The sequence below is a fragment of the Drosophila hydei genome, unplaced genomic scaffold (assembly GCF_003285905.1).
Source record: "Drosophila hydei strain 15085-1641.00,03,60 unplaced genomic scaffold, DhydRS2 tig00000001-arrow-pilon, whole genome shotgun sequence".
Lineage (NCBI taxonomy): Eukaryota > Metazoa > Arthropoda > Insecta > Diptera > Drosophilidae > Drosophila > Drosophila hydei.
The window spans coordinates 11,565,416-11,591,030 of record NW_022045643.1 but is presented as its reverse complement, the minus strand read 5'-3'; the positions used below and the strand labels follow the sequence as shown (position 1 = coordinate 11,591,030).

The 25,615-nt window shown below is 40.8% G+C and overlaps 3 protein-coding genes across 3 annotated transcripts; 2 read left to right on the top strand and 1 right to left on the bottom strand.

Annotated features, from left to right (window-relative positions):
- The first annotated feature begins 891 nt into the window (after nucleotides 1-891).
- LOC111600964 (glutamate receptor ionotropic, delta-1) lies at nucleotides 892-4,072 on the top strand. Its single transcript, XM_023317346.2, has 5 exons — nucleotides 892-1,489; nucleotides 1,556-1,895; nucleotides 2,073-2,266; nucleotides 3,030-3,331; nucleotides 3,386-4,072. Exons 1-5 carry the CDS (start codon nucleotides 1,034-1,036, stop codon nucleotides 3,978-3,980), a joined length of 1,887 nt encoding a protein of 628 aa, XP_023173114.1. The 5' UTR covers nucleotides 892-1,033; the 3' UTR covers nucleotides 3,981-4,072.
- Nucleotides 4,073-4,679: 607 nt separating this feature from the next.
- LOC111600963 (dynein assembly factor 1, axonemal homolog) lies at nucleotides 4,680-6,142 on the bottom strand. The gene is made up of 2 exons (XM_030225016.1): nucleotides 5,667-6,142; nucleotides 4,680-5,598 (listed from the first exon to the last, which is right to left on the bottom strand). The coding sequence occupies exons 1-2, from the start codon at nucleotides 6,003-6,005 to the stop codon at nucleotides 4,693-4,695; spliced, it is 1,245 nt and encodes a 414-aa protein (XP_030080876.1). The 5' UTR covers nucleotides 6,006-6,142; the 3' UTR covers nucleotides 4,680-4,692.
- A 1,530-nt stretch (nucleotides 6,143-7,672) lies between these two features.
- Nucleotides 7,673-13,421, top strand: LOC111600962. The gene is made up of 5 exons (XM_023317344.2): nucleotides 7,673-9,235; nucleotides 9,403-9,781; nucleotides 10,469-10,918; nucleotides 12,975-13,152; nucleotides 13,213-13,421. The coding sequence occupies exons 1-5, from the start codon at nucleotides 8,200-8,202 to the stop codon at nucleotides 13,366-13,368; spliced, it is 2,199 nt and encodes a 732-aa protein (XP_023173112.2). The 5' UTR covers nucleotides 7,673-8,199; the 3' UTR covers nucleotides 13,369-13,421.
- Nucleotides 13,422-25,615: the final 12,194 nt, after the last annotated feature.

Below are 25,615 nucleotides of genomic sequence, written 5' to 3'. Positions count from 1 at the left end.
GAGGCAAATAGAGAGAGGGCCAGTGGGTATGAGAGCGAGAGCTAGTGTGTACAGGAGAGTGAGGGAGAGATAGAAATAGAGAAAGAAGGGGAAAGATAAGAGAGACGGACAAAGAGTTTTTATATGTGTCAGAAGAGAAGCAAGAGAGAGGGAGAACCAAAGAGAGATTTTCGTAGTAGTATTCCAGTTATACAATCACACACTCTGGCGATCGGCTAGTCAATTGATGCGTCAGTTAATTAGTAGGTCGTTCAAACAGACAGTCAGATACTCAGTCGAACGCTCAGTTCATAGTTATCTGCTTAGCTGATTATTAGGTCAATTAGTAAGTAGGGCGAAAGAGCTTACTCTGTGACATTAAAAATTGATTTTGATTTCATTTAAATATGGTTGATATATCTGATATATATTGATATATATATATATATATCATTTTACTGTCTAATGAACTGTAATTGTGGCATATTACGCATATAGCTCCGGTTATTAGACAGTCGGATATTGTAAACTTGACCCACAGGACTCGCAATGTCCTTGAACGTACGCAAGTCATAAGAACGCTCTTCTATTGGCCATTAGGCAACCATCCATGCTGAGTGGACTTGAACTATATTTGTATTTTCTTAAGTAGTCAATAGACGCCAGCGACGTTTCATTAGCCAGGCCAGCGCGACCTGCAGAGAATGGAAGTCCTAATCAAAGCTTACAATCTGCACCGGGCGGGCAGTCGCAACTGGTTTCGTTGTTTGTGTCCTGTCATATTTACACTTGTCATTATTGTTAATTGTGTTTGTTGTGGGTCAGGCACTCACATGCGGGCCATATTTACACATATTCGCTTGGCCCGCATGGAAATTCTAGAGCCAGTAGCGCTCGGGTGCCTGTCTCTAACGGTTCGTTGTGAAATCAAACAAAAATTAGCTGTGGCAACTGTACCTTGGAGGCAGTATGCGAAAGCGAAAAAAGTGTGCTAGACACTAGAGCAGCTAACAGTTATTTAGACTAGTCTAGTCAAGTCTAATCCGGGGTGCAAATGGCCACTGGAATCGAGCTGATGGTGGCTGCTGCACTGTGCCTGGCCTGTCCACCGGTTAATAACACCCTCCCGGAGGGCCTCATACTACTTGGCGAGGATGGCAGCATGGTCACGGACGTGCCCATCGATGTGGACGCAGCGAATGTGGGCCTGGATGAGGAAACGCCCGTGGAAACGCTTGAGGTGTTGCGCAACAAGAGGGAGAAGCTGCGCAACATGAAGACCTGGATCAATGGCAGGCATCTGCGCATAGCCACGCTCGAGGATTACCCATTGAGCTACACACAAACGCTGGAGAACGGCACTCGCGTTGGTCGAGGCGTTTCCTTTCAGATCATCGAGTTCCTGCAAGAGAAATTCAATTTTACCTACGAAGTCGTTGTGCCGCAGGACAACATCATTGGCTCGAAGGCCGACTTGGATCGCAGTCTCATTGAAATGGTCAACAACAGCGTGAGTTTCTAATCCCTACACTGTATAAGAGCAGACATGCAAAGACCTCCATCTATTCGGTGACAGCAAGTGGACTTAGCTGCCGCCTTTATACCCTCTCTGTCGGAGCAGCGCAGCTTTGTGTTCTATTCCACAACGACGCTGGATGAGGGCGAATGGATTATGGTGATGCGACGTCCGCGAGAGTCGGCGGGGGGATCTGGTTTGCTGGCGCCCTTCGAATTTTGGGTCTGGATACTCATTTTCGTATCGCTGCTGGCCGTTGGACCCATCATCTATCTGCTGATCATAATCCGAAATCGCCTGACAGGCGACGCAGTGCAGCAGCCGTATTCCCTGGGCCACTGCGCCTGGTTCGTCTACGGCGCACTCATGAAGCAGGGCAGCACCCTCTCCCCCATCGCAGGTGAGCGAGCAATTAAGCCTAATGCAGCGATAAGCATCGTCCATTTGAACCTGAACTGCACTCGGTTCGCTGGACATGCAATCGACGAGTTTGTCGATTCAATTAAAAATATAAACAGATACATATAATACACACATATATATATATATATATATACATATATATATTTAATCGCAGACTCGACACGCCTCCTCTTTGCGACCTGGTGGATATTTATTACAATTTTAACCTCGTTCTACACGGCCAATCTGACCGCGTTTCTGACCCTCTCAAAATTCACGCTGCCCTACAACACGGTCAACGATATTCTATCGAAGAACAAACACTTCGTCTCCATGCGCGGCGGAGCCGTTGAGTACGCCATACGCACGGTAAGTTTTCCTGCGAAAGCTGACGTAAAGTCGAAAATTATGGAGGGTGTTTCCCAAACCAAACATCAGGATAAAATCAACAGACTAATTAAATCGATAAAAAAAGTTTTATCTGTAAATAATGAAGAAAATTACAGAGTGTTGCGAGTGAGAAAGAAAAAAAAAGTGTGGCAGAGAAAAGAGAGAGAGAGAAATAGAGGAAGCGAGAAAGTGATAGAGAGAGAGAGACACAGAGAGAGAGAGAGAATGAGAGAGGGATAGAGAGAAAGACATGAAAAGAGAAAAAGCGAATGATGGATAGAGAGAGAGAGAGATAGATAGAGAGAGAGATATAAAGAGAGAGATAGAGAGAGAAGGGGAATGAGCGAGAGAAGAAGCGAGCGAGAGATAGAGGGAGAGAGATATAGAGAGAGAAGGGAAATGAGAGACAGAAAAAGCGAGCGAGAGATAGAGAGAGAGAGAGAGATAAAGAGAGATATAGAGAGAGAGGTAGATAGAGAGAGAGACATAGAAAAAGATGAGAGATAAAGAGCAAGCAAGGGAAAGGGAAAGCTTAAGAGAAAGAGAACGAAAGTCCAAGTGAGAAAAAGAAAGGTGCAACGAGAGACAAGGAAAATGAGACAGTGAGAGAAAGACAAAGAGAGACAGAAATAGATATTCTCTAACTACATAAGCCGAAGGTTCGGTCAGAGCTTCATCTTTATCAGTTTGCCAACAGAATCTTTCTTATGAATAATAACTCTGTAATAACTGCTGCATGAAGACGAATGAATCGCTGTTCCTGCTCAATCGAATGATTCAAAACAATTACGCCGTCTTCACGGACAACTCGAACGACACGTACAATCTGCAGAACTATGTGGAGCGGAATGGCTATGTGTTCGTGAGGGATCGACCTGCCATCAATATCATGCTCTACAGGGACTACTTGTATCGCAAGTCGGTCAGCTTCAGCGACGAGAAGGTGCACTGTCCCTTCGCCATGGCCAGGGAGCCATTCCTGACCAAGAAGCGCACTTTCGCCTATCCAATTGGCTCGAATCTGAGCGAGCTTTTCGACCCCGAGTAGGTTATGCAGTGATTAGTTGATGCACGTGGCTAATGAATAACTTTTATTAGACTTCTCAATCTGGTGGAGTCTGGCATAATCAAGCATCTGTCGGCCAGGGAGCTGCCGAGCGCAGAGATTTGCCCGCAGGATCTGGGCAGCACGGAGCGTCAGTTGAGGAACGGAGATCTGATGATGACCTATTATATAATGCTGGCCGGCTTTGCCACCTCTTTGGCCGTCTTTAGCACCGAGCTGCTGTTCCGCTACCTCAATGCCCGCCACGAGGCCAACAAGTGGGCACGACACGGCGTGGGGCGCTCACCCAATGGCCAGTCCGTCAAGCCTTCGAGGTGGCTGCGTGGTCTGCGACGCCTGCATAGCGGCGATAAGCAGCTGCTGGGCTCGTCCACACATGCCCAGAACATAACGCCACCGCCGCCATATCAAAGCATCTTCAATCATGGCGGCGAGCTACAGCAGCAACGTTGGCATCAGGCTGGCAAGGCACACGGCCTGGTTCTGGGCGGGAATCAGAACGGCGGGGTGCGACGCCTGATCAACGGCCGGGACTACATTGTCTTTCGCAATGCGAATGGCCAGAGCCAACTGGTGCCAGTCAGATCGCCATCGGCCGCCTTGTTCCAGTACACGTATACGGAGTAGCCCAGCCTGGCTGAGGCCAACTTTGACCTTTTCTTAAAAACAAACGCAATTTGATGCACTTCATCACACACAGTTAGCTCTAGTGCAGAGACGTAGACAATGTTTTGCTAAAGTTGTAAAAGTCCTCTAGAAAAACTTAAGTTATATACCATATATGCGCGAGGTGTGCTCGGAAAGTAAAGACTTCTTAAGCACAGCTCGCAGATTAAAAGAGCTACAGAAACTTTTGAGAGTAGAGTAGAGTAGAGTAATATAGAAGCAGTCATAGGTCTGCTGTAGCAAATATAGAAAGGGCATTATCTATACGCAGCTTAGATAAAGATGTTCAATGTGAAGAATTAAAAAAATATTGAGGATATTAATAAAATGAATAGACAGGAAGAATGAGAGATAATCTGCTTGCCAGAAGTAGTAGGAGAGCGATGGTTGTCATCAGGATTATGAGAAGAATTATAGAAGAGGGCAGACCCTCTGCATAGTTATACAACAAGTCTAGAGAGTAAAAGCAAGTTTAGTTTGATTTGAAAATCATATGAAAAATTGAATCAAATTATAATTGTTTTTTTTTTTAAATCTCTGCTCATGCCCGACTAGTAGAACAGCGCATCAAAGTTTCTATAGCTTTATTAATTAACAACAAATAATGAATGAATTATCGTACAATATTCAAAAATCAATCACAATAAAATTCTAGTTGTTTTGTGAGCAATTTCTAATCGAAAGTGCCATGCGCATTGAAGCTGTAGGAGGCGGAGTGCATGTCCAAGCTGCTGTGCGAGGAGGCTGAGCTGATGGAGGGCGCACGTGTCGAGGCGGCTGAGGAGCTGCCCGACGATGAGCCGCTGGAGGAGCTGACCCAGGCATGACCGCTGCGTCGTCGTCGCTGGCGCACCAAACCCAACACTGAGCCGGCAACAGGTGTGCTGGACGTGGAGGATTGGCGTTGATAGCGTGTCGAATCCAGTGTGACGAAGGCTGATGCAGCTCGTCGAGTTGCAGCATTGTTGTTGACATTGTTGTTGTTGTTGTTCTGTGGTGCAGTTGCCGGCCTTGCGGCCGACTCCGAGTCACTGGACAAGGAGCTGTGGTTGTCGTCTTGCTCAGCGTTTGTCTCCAGCTGATCGTCATTAATGGACTGTCCATCCAGAATCTGTAGAGTGGCCACGCTGCGTCTCAGCATGTCGCGATATAGAGGCAGACGACAGACGGGATTACCGCTGAGCTCCAGCTCCATGAGCTGGGGGCACAGACCCAGAAACGAGAGCAGACCCAGTTCACTGATGCGATTGTTGCGCGCCTGCAACCTCTGCAGCTGGCTCAGCTCCGTCAAGGGACCCACGCGCTGTATCATGTTGCCATCGGCTATTAGAACTCGTATATTAGGCAGCCCGCTGGTGCCATCGAAGCTGTTGAGGCCGCAATTACTGATGTTCAGGTGCGTGAGCTGCATCAGGCCGTAGCCCAGGTCGCGCAGGGAGCTCAGCACGCTGCCGCTGAGATCCAATTGCTGCAGTCGTGGCAGGAATAGCGAAAGCCGGGACAGGCTCACCGAGTAGGAAATGACACGCAGACGCACCGACTCTACTTGCTCCAGATCCGTGCGCTGTGTAACGCGACGCTGCAAGCATGGACACAGTGGCATCGTGGAATCTTTGATTCTGGGGAATCTCCAGTCAAAACACTTACCAAGAGCTCATCAAGCGTTGGCTCCGGCAGCTGTGGCGGCAGCACCACAGGCAGCAGATGCACGAACGCTGGAAAGTGCTCGCTCTCCTCCACAATGGGCTCATCCCGGTCGAAGGAGTTGCGCCGTTCCAACTGGCGACGATTTTGTCGTTCCACTTGCAGCTGCAGCTGCTGCTGCTGCTGCTGCTGCTGCAGTCGCGCCTCGGCTGTGGGCGCACGTAACTGGGCGAGTGCTGCAGGGCCTGGCAGCAGTGGAGCCAGCAACAGAGGTATCTCCGGCTGCAGTGAGTGCTCCGGCGAGGATTCCGAGTGCTCGGCTGGCGCTTCAAGCAGAGGCATTTGCTGTGCTCCTTGTACAATGTGTTCGAACCTAAACCGGCTGTGTCTTTAGCTGGTTTTGTTATTGACAAAACAAGTGTCCAGTTGCCTGGGGCAACGCATCACGGCCAGGGTTGCCAGCTTGCCGGAGGGACATTTCTTTTGACTCGCGTATTCTGTTGTGGTTAATCAGAAGGACAATTGAACACTCTGCAGAGACTTATAAATAGTAAAAGAAAAAGGACTTTTTTATTCAGCTAGTTAATTGAGACATCTGGAAAGAAGATAACCTTTTCCTTGCGTTGTCAGACACATGATGTAAGAGCCAACTATGTATACATATATATCAATTTCTATAAGCTGCAAGCTGAGAGAAAAGCATTTTTATTTATTTACATAAGCTTCACGTCATAAACAAAGCCATTATTATTTTAAGAACTTTCTAATTTAGGATGAGTTTAGAAATGCTGCTAAATGAACGACTTACGCTATGCGACAACCAACGCCTTAATATTTCAGAGCCTCTACTTGGCCCGCTCAACATTTTGGCTAATGCGTTAACTGACGTCAAGCTGTGACGTCACGGTCATGACGTGCTCTCACTGTCGATGGCTTGCATTTGACTGAGACAGAGACTGTTATGCAGCAAGCACAAGAGCGAGGGAGAGAGAGAGAGCGCGAGAGTGTGAGAGAGGTAGAGGGGAGGCGGCTGAGTGAGCTCAGTGCGACAGTTCAAGTGCCAAGCGCCTTTTGGCATTTCAGGGACCATTAGCTGGGGCCCAGCGCTGGCGAATCGCGTTTCGCGCTTTTGTTTTTGCTTTGCGTGTCTGATGCAGCCAGACGACGCCTCTGCACGCTTTACGATAATAAAATTTGCCTGACGCCTTCGGAATGGCAGCGCTGCGCGTGGCAGAGGCGAGCTTTTGCCGGCTTTTGTGCTCGCTTCGTGTCTGGTTTCGTTGTTGTTTTGGTTCGAGAGCTTTCTCGATTGACGTCATCAACATGATGTACAGGCTGAAAGCTGCGCAGTAGCCTGAGCCAAGCTGAGACGCTTCCACGCATTTATCGATTCAGCACAGCGCACAGAGTGAATATACCAGAGTGTGAGACAGAGAGCAAGAGAGTGACAGAGAGAGAGATAGACAGAGTGGGTGTGGGTAAGCAAAATGTCGCAAAAACTACGACAGCTGCTTACTTGAAATCAGTTCTTGTGGTTGGGGCTATAGCAGACTGAGGCTCAAGTAGCAGACTAAGTTCAGAGTTCATTTAAGATTATTCAAATTATTATATGATATATAACTATGTCTAGGCTATATAGTGTAATATAATAAAAATATTAATGCTTACTCAGTTTCTCTCAGTGTAGCCAGCAAGCAAGCTGACTAAGTTTTGGGGCAAGGTGCTGCTAAAAACAAAAATCCCCCACCTTTGCCAACAGTGGCGGCTGCCTATAAATAGAATTTGTCAATAATGCCTGCACACACACAGACTCTCTGTGTGTGTGTGTGTGTGTGTGGGCGTTAATGCTCACCACGCACAGCTACTGACGTCATTGTGCAAAGCTTTCGCCCTGCTGTGCTCGTTACTACGTTTCAGGAAGCAGGACACAAACGACAAGCCACCACCGAGGGGAGTCAGGCCAGCGCCAGGGCATTTCGTTTTGGGCCATTTTGCATTGCTGTCTCGGCCAGGCCAAGTCAGTCGCTTAGCAGCCGCGAACGCGAGCAAAACATAAGGTTCTCAAGTCTCCACCGGGCGACCTTCATAGAGAAACCACAAAATAGAATTGATAGAAGTGAATTAAGAAAGTTAGTCCCAGCAAAAGGCTGAAGCAATAGAAATATTTAAGCCTTAATTGAAGCAGTGGCTAACACATTTTCCAACAGAATATATTCCTGAAGGCTAAGCACAGCTGTGTGTGTGTCCGTGTGTGTGCGTGTGTCTGTGTGCGGTGCGCGGGTGTAGCTGCAGCAAGTGCATGCGACGTTTTTGCTGCATAATTATTTGGGTCAAAGCGAAAAGCTGCAGCTTCGCAACTTCGACTGCTCGAAAGTTCAACACGCATCCTGCTGGACTAATCCACCTGTTATGAGGGCACGCCGTAGCTCACGGAACACAGCAGTCGTTGCAGCAACAACAACAACCACAACTAGGAACATAGTGGACACAGCATAAGATAATTGAATCGACAGCAAGAGACTTGAGCCTGCTCACAATGGAGACGACTCAGCCCAAGGTGCATCGTCAGCATCAGCGACAGCGACGCACTGAGGCTCGTCAGCGGCGCTTGGAGCGGGAGGCAGCCGCAGCGGCCAATACGCCGCCCGATCTGGAGCTGGAGGTAACGGAGGCCGTGCTGGAGACGCTCGAGAGTTGTGCGGCGGCTCTCAATGATACAGCATCGACAACAACAACCACAACAACAGCAACCACAATAGCGGGTCGCATCAGCGCGCAGAGCTCAGCGGACAGCATCGAAATGGTGGGATCTCCCAGTCAAACCTCCCAGCAGACAGTGGTACTGGTGAACGGACATGCGCCGCCATCGCAGGACACGCTGGAGGAGAGCGCTTCCCTGGGCGCCGATGAGCCGCTGGGTGCAGCAGCTGCTGCCGCAGACGGCGAGGCCACCACGCGCCTGGAATCGCCCACACAGCCAACCAAGCAGAGCGATGGCAGTCGCAACTCGTCCGGTGATGCAATGAGTCTACGGGAAACACTGCGTCAGCTGCCGGCTACGCATGGACATCGCTCGCGGCGCACACACTCGCCACAGTCGCCGGCTCTGCGCTCTCTGGAAGTTGACTCGTCCTTCCATCGCGGCATATTGGGCTACATTGATCGTGAGCTCAAGCAGAGCTCGCCCACGCCGTCGGCGTTAAGTATGGGCGCGGGCAGCAGTGGGGGAGGTGGCGGCGTGGCTGGCGGTGCCTCACGCAAGCAGCAATCGCTGTCAGATCCTCAGGCAAGTCCCGCTCAGCGCTCGCTGCGTTCCCGGAACAGCTTTGACAAGAGTCCACGGCGGAAGCGCAGCAAGTCGGAGTCGCGCAGGAGGCGTGAACGGAAGCTTATAGCCGCTGGGGAGATGGAGGTGCGCCAGGCCAATGAGACGCTGATGCGTTACCTCAAGCAGTGCTCCGATATGCATGATGCCTCGCTGTCGGGCGAACTGGAAATTGATCAGAGCCTGGAGGAGCGACGAGTGCATCGGAAGACGAAATCGCAGCGCGACAAGCGGGGCCAGCTCATAAGTAAGTATCAGAGCCTGCTTGCTCCCAGTCCAGATTGCCAAATTGTATTCCATTGAGAAAAAGCTCTTCACACAACCCACAACAAATACGATTCTGCGCACTTGCAATGCTCATCCCTCTCACCCAGTCTCTCTCTGTCTCGCTCTCTCTCTCTCTGTTATCTGCAGGCAAGCTCTACTCAGCTGGTGGGCTGTCGTCCATATTGAAGGAGCTGGCGGATGACATTGCGCCCGCCGAGGGCGAGGAGATCTACAATCCATTCACTCCGGTCGTCTCGCCCACGGACGATACGCCCGCGCACATCGACAAAATGTTTCTGCAGACGTCATCAGGCTATCGACCAGTGGAGCAGAGCTACTACAAGCGTTCCTTTGTCGGTGCCGCACGCGGCGCAGCTGGCACCAGCAGCAGCTGCATTGGCATCGACGGCATCTCGGCGGCGGAGCTGGGTGGCGCAGGACGACTCTTTCGCTCGAATGGCGGCTCGGCCAGCGGACGTGGCAGCTACGGCGATACCCGCTGTCTGCTTGATGCCGACCTAAATCGGTGGGTTTAGCCGACACCCGCGTGGGCGTCTATACTTCTGTCTGTTGCGTGTATCTAATCCGGCGGTTCCATGCTATTTTTATCTGCCTTCAGCCTGATTTAGCCCACACATTCAATTCGAATCAATGGATTTCCAGTGAACATTTCGTTTCTATTCATGTTTATCTTGTCCTTTGCGTGTTTATTTTCGTCCCAAGACTGAAATCCAAGAAAAGCTTAGTCGTTAAGCTGCTTTGTGTGCACAAATTGTGCAAGAATCCCTGAGCCAAGTTCGCGGCCAGATAGATGCTTTAGCTATTGAAAGATATTTAAATTATATTGAAGATAAATCTAGTAAATTATATAAGCAAATGCTGGGCTTAACTTAATTCATGCTGCACCTAGTGCTCTTTGCTGAGAGCGAGTGTAGAGTTGAATCACTGAATTCTAGTCTTTGGCTGAGTAAAGGTTTGTTTAGGTAGACTAAGACATAAGCCTTGCCAAGTTCAGGAGTCACTGAGAGTCCTCAGCTTAGAGTTTTAATAACTTTTTAGACTTCAAACCAAGCTTTAATGGACAGAGCTTTATTTATATTTATACATTATGAAAACTCTGTTGTATTTTTCTTTAAGTAGCTTTTATTTATGCATTTAAATTATTTAAAATATATAAATATTTTTTATTGACAAATAAATTTATAATTTCTAGCAATGGCATCTCGAGCAACATACAACTTGCCTGTGTTATTCAACGAATTTGGCTGCTCATCTCGAACATATGCCATGGGCTGCTAGCTGGTCTAGCCTTGGCCCATCTGCTCTTTGTGATGAGTAGCCATCCCACGGACTGGGCAAAGGTCATCAACAGCATTGGTCTTGCGGGCGAGACCGCAGCGGGAGCCGCAGCAGCAACAGCAACTTCATCAACAATCACAACAACAACAGCAACACCAACAGCCCAAATGTCAAAGTTGGGCATAGAACTGACCAATTCTGCTAAGGGAACGGACTCTGGAGCGGGCTCAGCCACGGCAGCGACGACGCCGACAACAAGCAGCGAGGCCATTGCACTGATTAGCGATTATGCTGGCTTTGCTGATATCTATCTAAATACGTTCTATTGCTTGGCCATAATTTGCCTAGTTTCGGTATTCGATCGGTAAGTGAATGGGAGATGCGTATTTACAGTAAGATTTCGAATCTTATCAATCATGATAATTGGTTTGTTCAGGGCTGCCCTTCGTCAGCGGCGCGCTATATATAGAAAATGAAAGTCAAACTCATTTACTTCAAGTACCTGGTGCGGTTTAGTGTGCGTGCTAGCCAAGTGCTGGGTTGTTGTTGTTGTTTGGGTGACCCAAGAACACATTGACCTCAAAGCGCACCGACTGCCCCAAGGTGGAAACCCTTCAAGCGGCCCGCACATTTCATTGAAAAAACATGCACGCACACACACACAGAGATACAGATGGCTGCCACCTCCTGTCAAGAGCATATGAATAGTAGGCAGCCACTATATTCTGGGCCAGACCTCGCCTGCTTCACACTACAGTGGGTGACTGAAGAGTGGCGCGTGGGCGCTTCATATTGCGTCAATATTGCCACTTGGGCCCTGAAAAGTATGCTATACTTAATTTTGAATTGCAAATTTTCAAGTGCTTCGCTTTGTTTGTCTTCGTGGCTGTAGTCGGTTGTCAGTCGTCAGTTGTCTATTGTCCGTTGTCTGTTGCAATAATTTTTACTATGCTCACTGCGTAGCCAATTTCATCATCTAAAATATATATATATATATATATATATATATATATATATATATATATATATATATATATATATGTGTATATATATATATATTTATATATATATATATATATATATATATGTATTTATATATATACATTTTAATGCTCTTAAACTTTGCTCTTTTTGCGCTGCCCACACACAGGGAACGCGCGCTGTTCGCTTGCTGCACTCTTGACCTTTAAAGCTAACAAATGTGTATGTGTGTGTGTGTGCGTGTGTCTGTGGGTGAAATTTTTGGTAGACCAAGCAACACTGAAATTGTCTGCTTTTGTCTGTTCGGTTTGGGTTTCGGTTTTCGGTTTTCGGTTTTCGGTGTTGGTCTTACTGGTTTTGGCCATTGCCATTGCCATTCGACACTCTCACTTTTCCCCAATCCTCAGGCGATGGCAGCGAAAGTGTAAAAGTCAGACTGACATTTCGCCTCGTTATCCTGTGTCCTGTGATTTATGTGATGCTGCCGTCTTTGCAAATGTCATTGGTGTATTGCTGGCTTTGGTCTTTCCATGGGCATCATGTGTAGCTTTTGACCTTTTCCATCTCCGAGTCATCTATATACACAAAGGAAATAGTGCTGTTTGCTAGTTCAGCAGAGCTTTTAATTTAATTAATATAAATGCCAGAATACTTGAATAAATGCCAGTGGGAAATGACACCTCTGCCCTAATGCAAACATAAGCAAAGTGGTTGGGGCTACTAGAGCAGCATTTGCTTGGCTTGCTTTGGAGACATATTTGTATACTCTGCGGCTTGTACACTTTAAGGGCCTATTTGGGAATTGGTACTAGACAAAGGGAAGTACCTTAATAAAGTATATTTATCGTTAACCTAGATCATAAGGTTAGTTTATCTAGCCATTTCTGATTTTCGTATATGGAAATTCGTTGATGTCGAGAGTTGCAAGTTACTGAGCCTCTTTTTGTTTATTACGCCATCATTGCGAGCGATAGGCTCGTAAATCAGCTGAAATAGAAATTGCAATCAAATGAAAATGTTCCAGATATTACGTTAATTATGGTTTTACTTTGAAGCTATATCTAGTCATTATTCTTGGGAGCTCTATGGAGCTTTTCTTAACTGAATTGGAATTAAGTTGAGTCGCCAACTTATGTATTAATATCTATTAATATTAATGTTAACCAAATCATAAGCTGAAATATATTTATTGAAAATAGTATTACTAGTATTGGGTAGTGCTTTACCCTTAATCTCGCAATTTGGCAAGAAAATATATTCCAAGCTGTAGGTCTCTAAGTACATTGCGTTCATTTAGATAAGAAGTCAGACATTGCACAGAATGACTATATTCTTTACACTTTCGTGACCAAGTATAATAATAAATTCATTTAAATTTCCTTTAATACATCGTATATATTCCATTTTCAAGCTATTAATATACGATTTATATTTTGCAGCATGGACATATGTCGCTGGAGCTTCTCAAATGCCAGCGAGCTAATATCATTTCGCTGGCTGATCATCACGATGCTCTACTTCGCCACAATAATCCTAACTATATGCTCCGATTCCATCGACGAGAAGCTCTATCTGATCAATAATAATGCTAACATAACGCTAACACAACAGGAGTTGGTATGTCATGAAGTTTGCAGCTCGACTCGATCGCTGATTCTAATTGAACTTTTCCCGCAGCTAAGCAACAGTGTGCAGAGTGTTTGGAGTAGTCTGTCGGTGACGCGAAGCATTGCAGCCATATCGGGCTGGATTATGATCGGGCTGACGCCCCAGGAGGACATGCTGTATGAGCATCTGGTTGATCTAACCAAATATCAGTTGACAAATAATTGAAATTAAGTGCGAAAATATTAACTATTGTGTATATATATAGTATATATGTAGCGAAAACCTTTAACTAAGTAGTTGCTGTTGTTTAGTAATTGGCTTTTTATATTGTATAATCGAAATGAGTTTGCTAAACACGGCTATTTGAAACAATAATGCATAGAACTTATATACCTAGAAAAATTGACAACATAACGAGAAAACCAAATGAAATTAAGCTTTAAACAAATAAAACTACAAATGTGAATAAACCAGCTGCAATTTTCGATTATCGATTATCGATTGTCGAATATCGAATGTCGATTATCGATTACCGATTATTGATTGTCGATTGTTGATTGCATTGATGCCCTTCACTGGCCGCTAGAACCGAAGTTTAGTTTATTAAGTCTATTCGAATTAGTAGGAACCCGAAACATGAACACCATACTACCGTACTAGTGGACGTGGATAACCTATGCTAAACACGAGCATTATATATATACATATATATATATATATTATATGTTGATAATTTAAGTAAACATATCGACTTTAGTGAACAAATTTAATAAATATATAAACGTTGTCATCGTTGTGGCAGTTTAACAAAAGGCTTCTTAGTATTAAGTAAAGTACGTACTACAGTTGGTATCCGCTACACGCAACCAAAAGCAATAACACTTATCAAATGTAAGTTGATGTATATATTGTTTGTTCAGTTGCTTATCACTTTGCTAGCTTGCTGATCTGTTCACTATATTAAATAGCTTATTAAACGAAATAAAAGCTGCAAATTGAAATTTGTTTCCTTTTCGTTGTCAATATTTTTGTAAGCTCGAACACCAAATCAGATTAGTCTGTATATGATTAGAACTCGCGGACTTTTGTAGCTCATATTCACACTCAATATGTACATAGTTTTATATGCTCGAAATATATATGTATACTCATTTCCGTTACTAGCGATATCCACTGTAGTCAATCAAGAGTTTGATAAGTGCAATGAAATTTGTAAAGCGTTAATTACATACATAACACAAATGTCTATAGTATAAGTATATATACTATATTTATACACATATGCGACTATCTCAAATTATATATACATATATATGAACGAATTGTATAAACATGTTCAAATTAATTAATCATTATATATATGAAATATTAAATTTGCGTTTTAACAAGCGAAATTCCTATGTTAATATCTCGTTTTTCGTTTTCAAATGTTCAAGCATCACTGTATTGCTCTATATATATACATATATATATATTTTTATTTTTTTTAATATAATATGAAACAACTACGATATATACATATATGAATATAGAAAACGGATATGGACAAACGAGCTAATGAAACAAACAGAGCAAACGACAAACAGGCAAAAATTTATTGTAAAATTGTATATAAAATATAAATGCAAATAAAAAAATTGTAAAAAAAAAAGCAAAATTGCAAAAAAAATAAATTTTAACTTTTAGATTGCAACTAAATGTTCAGTTTGGAATTAAATAATTGAAGAAGTCGAAATGCTCGGAAATTGCTTTCGCAAATCGAACATTTCTAAAGAGCTGAAAGGAAAATTTGTAATAGATCTGAAGCAGACATTAACCATTTCAAAAACCTATTATAATTAATTAGAATCTGAAATAATTGTTTTTATTAAGTTTTGGCTTAACAGGCGAAAACCTGTGGATTTATTGCATAGGATTGGTTTCATAGTCAGATATTTATTACTTTAACTAATCAATTACTTGTCCAATCCAAAAATGTCAACAGAATTTAAATGCAAATATAAAGGGCTTGCGTTGCAAAGCTTTAACCAAATATAAGCCCAGTTTTTAGTATTAGGAACTATAAAATCGACGAAACGGTGTTTATCAGTTTGGAAAAAAAGTTAAAATTCATATTTCAGATTTACAAACCTTTGAAAAGTCACTTAATGCGAACTGCACATCGAACAACATCGACTTTGTTTTATGTGAATCAGAGATAGTAAATGATTTTCTCTATAAGTTTATAAATAGTTGTTTGTACTAACTCTCTTTCGCATGCTCTCGCTTTCTCTCTTTTCCACTCTCAACTTTGATATATTGTGCTTTTATATATTCGTGTACAAAGGGCTTAGTTCTGCTTGAGCTCTCAAACCCTTGAGCTCATTAGAAACGGGAATTCAAAGTCTTTTCTTTTTTAAGTATAAGTAACAGACAGGGAAAGTGGGGCTTACTCCATAGCGTATATTTATTCTTGATCAGTATTAATAGTCGAGTCGGTTTAGCTGTTATGCGCTAATCCTATGGTGAGTCTTATAGCTGGTAATCCTATCTTACTTCGAACCATAATAACTTCTTCGATTTCATGTAACAAACTCACATATCTGAAAATGAAGTTATTTGAACGTATTGCTAGCTAATTAAATTGAGTTCTGCATTCAGTTTCTCGTTCAGTTTATAGAAGCAAATTTAAATATTAATATTTTTTGAAAATTATTATTATTATTATTATATTATTATTATTATTATTATTATTATTATTATTATATTCAATGGATTTCTCTTTTATATGTATTTATATATGGTTTTTGGTTAGTTAATTTTCTATTAATTAAAGTGGATAAATAATATATTTATTGTCTAAGCCGAATGTAGACTTGTTAAATGTTTTTTATTCAATGTCAACTTATATTTAATGTCAATAGCAAGCTGTAGCTTGCGGCCGATTTGATGAGCTCCTTAGAATTGGATATAAATCAGCAGTGCAGGAAATTTATTAGATGCGAAGTCGGAAAGTTGATGTTTATGAGGTGCTGCTATGTTACCAAATGCTCTTATTTATGACTTTGTTATTAACTTATAAAAAAACACAAGAGCTCTGTTCAGTTTAGCTGCTAGTCAGGTACTCCAATTGTATAAGGGATTTAATTGAAAATACTAGTTTTCATCTTCTTTTGTCTTTATTAATAATCCACATTCGTATACTGCTATTGATGTTTAATTAAAAAATATAAATCAATGAAATATTATTTGATTTCTTATAATCACTTTGATTCTCACCCAACTGCTTTGACCTCTTGTTACATTTTTAATAATGGATTCAATGGTCGCAAGATTGCAATTACTTTTTTAGCACTGAGCTTTACATAAACATTTTTCGACTTTTGATCGTAAAAAATGTAACATTTTATTATACTCTAAAACAAGAAGTGTAATACGATTTACCGGGTCAAACCAATAAAGAAGACAATCTAATATCAAAATTGGCAATTAAGGGGAAATACTTCAGCCGCAATACCTTCAATAATAAAATGCTTGAGTACGTGTGGGATCTTTACGTCCAGCCCACTCCATTGTCCTTGGCAGTGTCCTCGGCATCGTAACGCACTCGTTTGATATGCAAATGTGCAGCAAACAAAAATATTAATTAGCTGTAAAATTGGGTTTGCAAATCTAATATTTTGTGTAACATGTGCGCCAAGTGGCATTTATCAAATTTGCATAAATAACTCTCGAGCTGTTTTTATTTTAAACACATTTTTCTTATGTTGCCATGGAAAAAGTTGTGTCGAGGCAAAACTTTTTGCTTGTTAGCCAAAACGAGCGTCTAAATTATATATAATGCATAAATCAGCATAAACAGCCAGAGAGTGGACGCTGGCCAGAACTGCGAGCTCCATTATATATGTGCTTAAATATATCAAAGCACCTTTCCCCTGCATATTTACGTTTTCGCACAATCAGCTGCAGGCAAAGTTTCTTTTAAGTCTATCTAGTTAATATGTTAATGATGTCGAATCTTGTCAATATATAGCCGTGACTGTGTATGGCAACAAAGTGCTAAGAGTCATCGCTTCGGTTGAGGCGGGAGGCTGTAAAAGGAGCTGGGGCAGTTGATGGAAGAGGAGCTGGCGCTGGGACACAGTTTGCGGCTGGCGAGGTAAACGCATTATCATCATTAAGCACTTGCTGCAATTAAGGCGCTAATTGAATTTCTTAATGAGCATAATGAGTCAACAAAAGCAACTACAGCAGAGCAGGATAACTAATGCTTTCGAGCATGCCAGCAATATAGGTAGCTACATATATATAGGCAAACTTGTAATACGCGTGCTCAGTGCATCAATTTATTGTTTATTATTATTTTTTATTATTAATTATTATTTATTATTATTTATTATTATTTAATATGATTTATTATTATTTATTATTATTTATTATTACTTATTTTTATTTATTATTATTTATTTTTATTTATTATTATTTATTTGTTTACCCTTAACTTATTCAGAACGGCAATCGAACGTATCAATCAAGTATATATATTCCTGAACAGGATTAAGAACCGACATGATCTGCCTATAAGAGATATATCTAAAAGAAAAAAACTTCTATCATTTCCGTTATCCTGTCAGATAGTCACAAAATCAAATCACAAATCAAATTAAAAAGCTTATAAGATCTATTAAATTTAAAGGCAGTCAATATTTTGTTTGGGTTTCCTTTTTATTTTTAAGTATTCCAATATATTTATAGAAGTTGTTTAGCCACTTAGTAATTAAGGTTAAGCGTAAGTGTTTTCTGTCCTCTAAATCATTCGAACTCTTTAGTATTTAACTTAAAAAAAAAACAATTTAAGTTATGTTCGGATTGCTTAAATATTATATACATATACTGTCACATCTCAGTCATTTTTCCCTGTAAGAGATAAATAATATGTTTTCTTTTATGAATATAATGACATAGTTATTATAAACAAGTTCAATAATATACAAAAACACTATTCGACTTTTGAGCATAAAATATTTAACATTTTATTATACTCTAAAACAAAGAGTTTTATACTACCTACCGAGTCAACTCAATATATGATACAATCTAATATTAGAATTGCCAATTAAGGGACATACCTCATACGCCATACCTTCAATAATAATGAAATATGTTTGAGTACGTGTGGCATCTTTACAAGTATTGGGACATTAGAAATGCACTTGTATTCTATGCTTCATATTGTTAGTAAGCATATTAAACAAGAAAGTAACAATATAAAATAAATTTAGAGTAAGGAAATATGTTTAAGGTAAATGTTTGGTTTCTCTTTAAAGCTAGCTTGTCTTAAAACATTTCTGCTGGGAATACTGATAAGGAAGAATGCTTACATAAATCTTATTTTATCTTATAAATATCAAACAACTGCAGAAATATGTCTGGTAGGACATGAATTCTGCGATTTGCCAATTATATATTTATTTCATTATAATTAGAATTCAAAGAATGGATGTATTTATATCCAATTGTATGAATAATTGTTGTTTATTCATACTACCGTTCGCTGCATGAAAATGCTTTGTAATTGTTCTCAGCAAGGAAACCTAACTAGGCTGCTTTATGGGCAGAGCTGTAACCAAGAACAATATAGATTCTTGTAATTAGGTTAAACACACACGTGGCACAAATTGCTCTTCTTTTGAGAGTGAGTGAGTGTGGGTGGGTGTGTGTGTGTGTGTATGTGGATGGCTGGACTTGAGATGAAACGCTGTGAAAATTAGGTGAGAAAATGAAATAAAAGAAGCAGCGGCTGGCGAATGAAATAAAAACGTCACGTAATTTGCACATTTAGCCGCATGACAGCGAAAAAAATTACGCAGTACAAGAACACAGAGCACAAGAAAGCTACACACAATATGTGTGTCTGTGTGTGCGGTGTATGTGTGTGTGTGCAGTGTCTAAATTACAATTACATAGCCAGGCAGTCAGGCAGTCAGTCAGGCAGGCACTCAAGTGAGCAACTGTCAACGCTTGGGTTGTTGTTTCGGTCCTCGCCGGACATACGAACATATGGCAAGGATAATTATCCTGTTGCTTGCGCCGCAGTCTCATGCAGCTCGGTTTTCATTTACTACCCTCAACGTCGCCCCACTTCAGGCCGATGTTTATCGATGTACTTGTGAAGCTAGCTGCCAGACGATGATGATGAGTTCTTCATTTCGCAGTTGGTCATTGGGTGAATCCAAAGAGTTGATTAAATAATGAAAATGATGTTGCATAAATGTAAAAAATAACTTGCGCAGGACATAGAAATGATGATGTATTATATTTATATTTATGTTTATATTATAAAATTAGTTCTTCGTTATTTGTTGCAAACTTATTGCGTCGTCGGCTTTGTTTCTTCAAGTCATATCTTATTATTTTACAATTTTTTTAATCTTTTCTTTATATATAAAATGATTTTTCATGTATAAATTTCAATTATTATTCACATATCAAACAAAACATAACAAATGCCTAGCTAAATATTCGCTTGCAAGCTTGAGTATATATTTATTTAAATATTAATATCCACTTTATTAAAGAGTATACAAGTGTGTGTGGGCTGGCATAGTGCAAACAAAGTAAAAATAAAAATATAAAAAGCTTGTGGCCTGGAACTTTTAATTAAGCAAGGAGTTTGTCGGGCAACGAGTAGCGCCCCGAGTGCGCACAAAATGAACAAATAAGCGTATAAATAATGGCGTAACGGCAGGCTCACAATACCATATTGAGGCTGCAGGAAGCACTGGGGGCCAACAGAGTGAGAAATATGAGTGGCAGCTCCGACAATGGCCACGTTGGCGACTCAAAGTTTGCTGGAGCTGCATTCAGTCCTGGGAGCTGGCCAAAATGGCAAGCTTCAAGTTTCACTGGCCTTAAAATTCCATGCTGTGTGTGTCCTGGTCAAATATGACACTTGTTTAACCACACACACACACATACACACTCGTGCACCCATCTTTGGCGCCATAGACACACGCTACGTATACGTAATGTTGGCAGGCAGTAAGTAGCCGCAACGGGTCATTAGCCCAGTTGTTGGCACAAATACCTGGGATAACACAGCTGAAGAGCGTTCTTAACATAAAACCATTTATGAGATGAATGCTGCGGTCCATTGGCTGAGCGTGATAAGCAGTCTCTTTATTGTTTTTGCTGGCCAGCGCAGTTGGCACAAGGACTTTACGAGCCAGCGCCATAAATATGGAAAGAACTTGCTGCCTAAAAGTGGACGCAAAGTGCAAATGTTTTCTTTGTTGCACACATACAAAGAGCAAGAGAAGAAAGGAAAGCTTTGGCTGTCAGCTAAACCATAAAAATGAGTAGAGCAAAAGTGCAAAAATGGCTTGCTAAGAGGCCAAAGGTTATTGTTACCTCGGGCTTATAGCAAGCGGCACTTAGTTAACTGTAAGTCCTGGTCCCAAAGGCATGCTGTTCAAGACATCATCAGATTTCTCCAAAGAAATAATTTATGCCACAATCAAATGCCTAATGTGAAGCATCATTTTTGTGATTCACAAGGTTCTGCTGGACATAAATTTTTTATGGAATATTTTAAGTTTGTTTTAGTTTGATTGATTTTATTTTATTGCCAAATCAAATAAGTTCACCCCAGTGACTAAACAGAGAGAGCTACAGATTGAAAAAATATATGATATATTTGATCAATTTTTTATATATGTAGAGGGCACAAGAGTAACAAAATGCTATAGTCGAGACTCTTCGACTAGGAGATACCCTGAGTCCTGTGATGAGCTGATCATTCTACACTCGTAGATGTCGCTCATTGAAGCTGAGATCTTACGGACAGGCAGGCACTTAGATCGATAGACATACAGATGGCAAAACGGACATGGCTAGATCGACTCAACTTGTCGCCCTGTACAAGAATATATATACTTAATTGGATTTGCCACGCCTACTTCTATCTGTTACATACATTGTCATAAAATCATTAACAATATTTGACTACGAAAAAGAGTAAGGGTATAAGCAGATTAGATGGTCGGCAAAGAATCAATATTTGTGAGACTTACTTCAATGCTTGAGAATTCCATAGAAGTTAAATTTGTATAAATTCAAGTACGTTGAGATAAGCTATTAAATTTCTTGTTTGGCTTATGGTAAAAAAATCATTTTTATCGAATAAACAATTTCAGTACTATTTACCAGATAGCTTCAAGTCTCGCCGGCTAGGCTAACTATTTAGACCTTCATTTAAATCCATTAAAATAAATTAAAAATTGTTATGGCTAAATATTTCGACACTAACTGACAAATTCCTGGAATGGCCCCAAGTCACGTGTTTCAATACAGATCACAATATAATTTGGAGCCAATTTTCGCATTACTATTTGATTATACAGAATTACGTGAGCTGTCACAGCTTTTTGACTTTTAGCTCTTAAAATATGGTAGCTTAGAGCAAGTTGATCCTGTTTCAATATTATATTGCATATAAAGCCATGCAAAATAAAATTTGCCAATAAGAGCGGGGTAATTGTATTAACAACAGTTTCAGCAAAGTCAGAGTTTCAGAGTCGAAATATTTGATACTCTATCTGAAAAATAATCATTAGAAGGCAGGTAAAAATCTTACTCACGATTGAAGAGTCTCTGCTTTCAGCTTAAGGTATGAAAAACGATTTTTAATTTTTTTTTCTATGTGTCTACAGGTTAAGTACAGGGTATATACTGCATGATAGCAATGAGCAAGTGCGGGTTCAATTGTTATAGTTGATACGAACTGAAGCTGGGAGTGAAGCCAATTTTCCGTTAATACAACAGAGACTACATGGCAGCGAGGACTACACGTGCCCAGCTTATTAGACTGAACATATCGTAAGCGTGGACCATGCTTTGCATATAAATGACCCACATATGGTAAGTAGGATGCTTGTTCGTTACCTTGGCCCACTTATATATATATATTCTATACAAGCTTGCATATTATGCAGAAAAAACACACACATGTTGTGGTCGTGTTTCAGTTCTTTTTTGCTACACTCACGAATTTCAATTTGGAAGTCCTTGGCTGGCACTTCGAGCACTTTAAGAGCCACTTCCTACAACTTCTGGGCTCATTGACTGCACGCAAGTCGCTCTTAAGACGGGACGGCCCCAAATCCATTTTACATATACGCTTATATTTCGGCATTGCTTTTCTCTCGTTACGCTCTGTCGGCTTCGAGCTCTTCAGCCTGGCCTCTGTCCCGGTCGCAGCTGCATTCTATCTCCATAAAAGTCGCATTGAGCACCAAAAGAAAAATAATTTACATAAATTTGTTGGGATCGAGTCCAGGCAGCAATCAATGAACATCCATAAATTCAGACCTATCCGTTTTCCATTTGTTTCTCTGATATCCTCGCATATATATATGTTATATGGAATAACTCCGAAAAGTTTTCCATATAAAAAGGTATTGTCATTGAGGTATTTATATTTTTTTAATTATTTATAACTACAGTTAAGGGAGAAATAAAAAAACTCTCTGAAGAGAAATATCTTGCTTAAATCGGATTGGAAGCATTTTAATGGTTGCACATTGATATTATTATAATTTATCATGTGTATATTGGTTAGGGTATCAACAGTTCGACACTCGATCGATAGCTAATATTTGCGAGTATTTCTGGAACAGTATTCTTAAGTAGTTTTTAAATGGGTATATTAATGATGGGCCAAGTCAAGTGTCAGTTAAGGAAAGTCGTTATTTAATCCCAATCATTGATAATTTTTAAAAATATAATAACGTAGGTGCCTTCTTATTTTTTTGAATATATTTAATATGTATATCATATAAAATTTATTTTTTAATTAATGAGACACTTAACTTTCCATAGATAAATTGAATTTAACGAGCCAAATGCTCAGAGCTTATAATATATTAAATATATCCAAGTAGGTAAAGTAATTAAGCTATTCTTCTGTTCTTCTACAGGGTATTTTCTAGTCTGGTAGCTTTCGTTAAAGCACTAATGCTTTTCTTTGGGCAGCTGTAGTGGAGGAAGTCGTCCATTGTGGGAAATGAAAATTATTTTGGCATCTTTCGACAACTTCTTATCGCTGGCTTAGGTGTGCTGTCCTGTCCTGTGTTTCCCGATTCGTTGTCGAGCATAATTTATTTGCCATAAAACATGAAATAAAACATTTTCGCTCGTAAATTATAAACGAAGCTGAACAGTGAAGTATCGAAGACGAGAAGTAAGACACATAAAAAGAAATTCAATGCGCAGATATGTCAATTGTGAATATAATAAATATTTTGCACTGTCCCTTAGTAACGCAGGCAGCATATATTAATATCAATTAACCAATATTTCCATATGTCTCTCTCTCTCCAATTTAAACGCGAGCGACAGAAACACAAATATTATACAAAAAAAATACCTGTGCGGCGCGAAATCAAAAGACTTGGAACAGCTTATTTATTTGGGCGTTGGACAGATTTCCCTGTTCGTCGTCAACAAGCAGAACTGAAATGAAACGTTTAAATGACTTTTTTATATCAAGTGCTAAAAATAAATCAAACGAAAATATTATATATATGTACTTATTCACAAGCAGCATCAGCCGAAAAAATATGCGGCAAAGGTCAGTGACAAACACAGAAAGAGCCAAAGAGAATTTTCGTCTGCTGACACGCAGACTATGTAATACCCTTTATACAGAGAGAGAGACTTTGCTATTGAATTATCAAAGATTGTAGAACTTCTTTATTCAGATCATTTGAAATAGAAAAGGAAAATAGAAAGATGAAATTTTGCAGAAAATCTGTTGCGGATGAGAAACGAACTACAAAGTCTACTGAAGAGTTCAATTATTTATTATTTATTTATTATTATGTTATCCGATATGTTTAAGCATAAGTAAGCTTTTGCAAGGTTTCATAAAAAGAAGAAAAACTGAGTGAATAGCTTGCGGGCAAACATATTCTTTGGCCATGGTGTTAGAGACGTTTGCTTCCATGCGTAGCAAATTCCGTAAAGAAATTTGAATAGCTTCTGAAGAGTATATTATATGGGGGAAATGTGTTTAGCTTGTAGCGTACAGCGCCAACAAGATTTGGGATACCAAAATTAGTCGTCATTATTCTTAGATTTAAGCAAGAATTTTGCGTAAACAGTTTATAAATATTTTTTACATATATATAAAATAATATATAAAAAGTAACTGTGGCAGGTTGCTTGACATTTGAATTGAGACCTCTTAAGATTATTTGTGAATCAATAAAAATTAAAAACAAATATTTTCATTTTTTATGCAAACAATTCACAGAATTTAATTCATTTATTTGCAGTGTGAAAGCCACTTAGACGTCTGGCAACAATGTGTAAATAGTCGAAAATGAACAGCAACACATGTAAATTAGCCTTCAGATTTGGCGTGAGTTACAAAACCTTGAATGACTTTTGGCTAAGTTTGTGTCGAAAGCAGCTGCCAGCCTGCCAGCCTGCTGGGCAAACGCGGCGTATGCGCAACGCGGATTTGCTTTGCAATGTCAACAGCGTCAGGAGTTGCCAGTACGCACACACACACATACCAAGACAAACACAGAGTCGAGTTATGCCTACAAAGTAAATAAAAAGACGCCGGAGCGAGTCGCTGCTTGAAAATTCTACAGAGTTCCTTTGGCTCTTTAAGGATGTGTGCGGGAGTTGGCGAAATTGGTTAGCAGCCCAGGTAGCAAACGGCATTTGTTTATGGTCATATGGCGTGCCTTTTCAAGGAGTGGTGGTAGCCACTATTCACATCACTTTGCCTCGCATAAAATGTGTCATGTCATGTGCTTAAAAAGTATGAAGCATAATGCCACCAAAGTGAGGAAACGTGCACGTTTGCCAAAGAACCCACCCGCATCGCGCCTAAGAGAATACGCGCAGCGGTTGAAAACGAGCTCAAGTGGAGTTGCTGGGAAGCTGGCAAGCTGGCAAGCTGGGAAGCTGGGAAGAGAAAGCACCAGCAAGTCGACAGGCCTTAATAAATAAATCGCAGCTGCATCACTTGACAACAGTCGCAGCCGTGGGCCTCTTGACAATATATACCCTCGATGCCTGGTGTTTTGCTGTGGAACGCGCTAAGAAGATAACAGAAATTAAGTAAGCAACTGGCGAAAGGAGCTCGCGGCATGCAGCATGTGTTAAGCATCAGATGAATAACTGAGCAGGCTAATAGCGCAGATTGGATCAAGCTATACACATATATATATTTATATATATATATATATATACAATACATATAATATAATAATGTGTTAAATGAGATTAGCCAAATCACTTGAGTTCGCATCACTGAATGTTGTTCAAATAGACGTCAGAATGCTATTCAAGAATTGTTAGGAAATTATAATGGACAACTGTTTACTGTCTGAGATAACACTTGTTTGACATCTAGTACGTGAAATCTTAAGCATATAAATATCTTTATGGGCACTGTAATATAACTAGCAAAACAAGC

Bases quoted from the DNA above. Each gene is read 5' to 3' on its own strand.
- LOC111600963 (XM_030225016.1), bottom strand. From the start codon at position 6,005: ATGCCTCTGCTTGAAGCGCCAGCCGAGCACTCGGAATCCTCGCCGGAG. The intron at 5,599-5,666 runs GTAAGTGTTTTG...CCATGCTTGCAG, and splicing joins CAACGCTTGATGAGCTCTTG to CGTCGCGTTACACAGCGCAC.
- LOC111600962 (XM_023317344.2), top strand. From the start codon at position 8,200: ATGGAGACGACTCAGCCCAAGGTGCATCGTCAGCATCAGCGACAGCGA. The intron at 9,782-10,468 runs GTGGGTTTAGCC...TATAATTTCTAG, and splicing joins CTTGATGCCGACCTAAATCG to CAATGGCATCTCGAGCAACA. The intron at 13,153-13,212 runs GTATGTCATGAA...CTTTTCCCGCAG, and splicing joins CGCTAACACAACAGGAGTTG to CTAAGCAACAGTGTGCAGAG.
- LOC111600964 (XM_023317346.2), top strand. From the start codon at position 1,034: ATGGCCACTGGAATCGAGCTGATGGTGGCTGCTGCACTGTGCCTGGCC. The intron at 2,267-3,029 runs GTAAGTTTTCCT...TGCTGCATGAAG, and splicing joins TTGAGTACGCCATACGCACG to ACGAATGAATCGCTGTTCCT. The intron at 3,332-3,385 runs GTAGGTTATGCA...AACTTTTATTAG, and splicing joins AGCGAGCTTTTCGACCCCGA to ACTTCTCAATCTGGTGGAGT.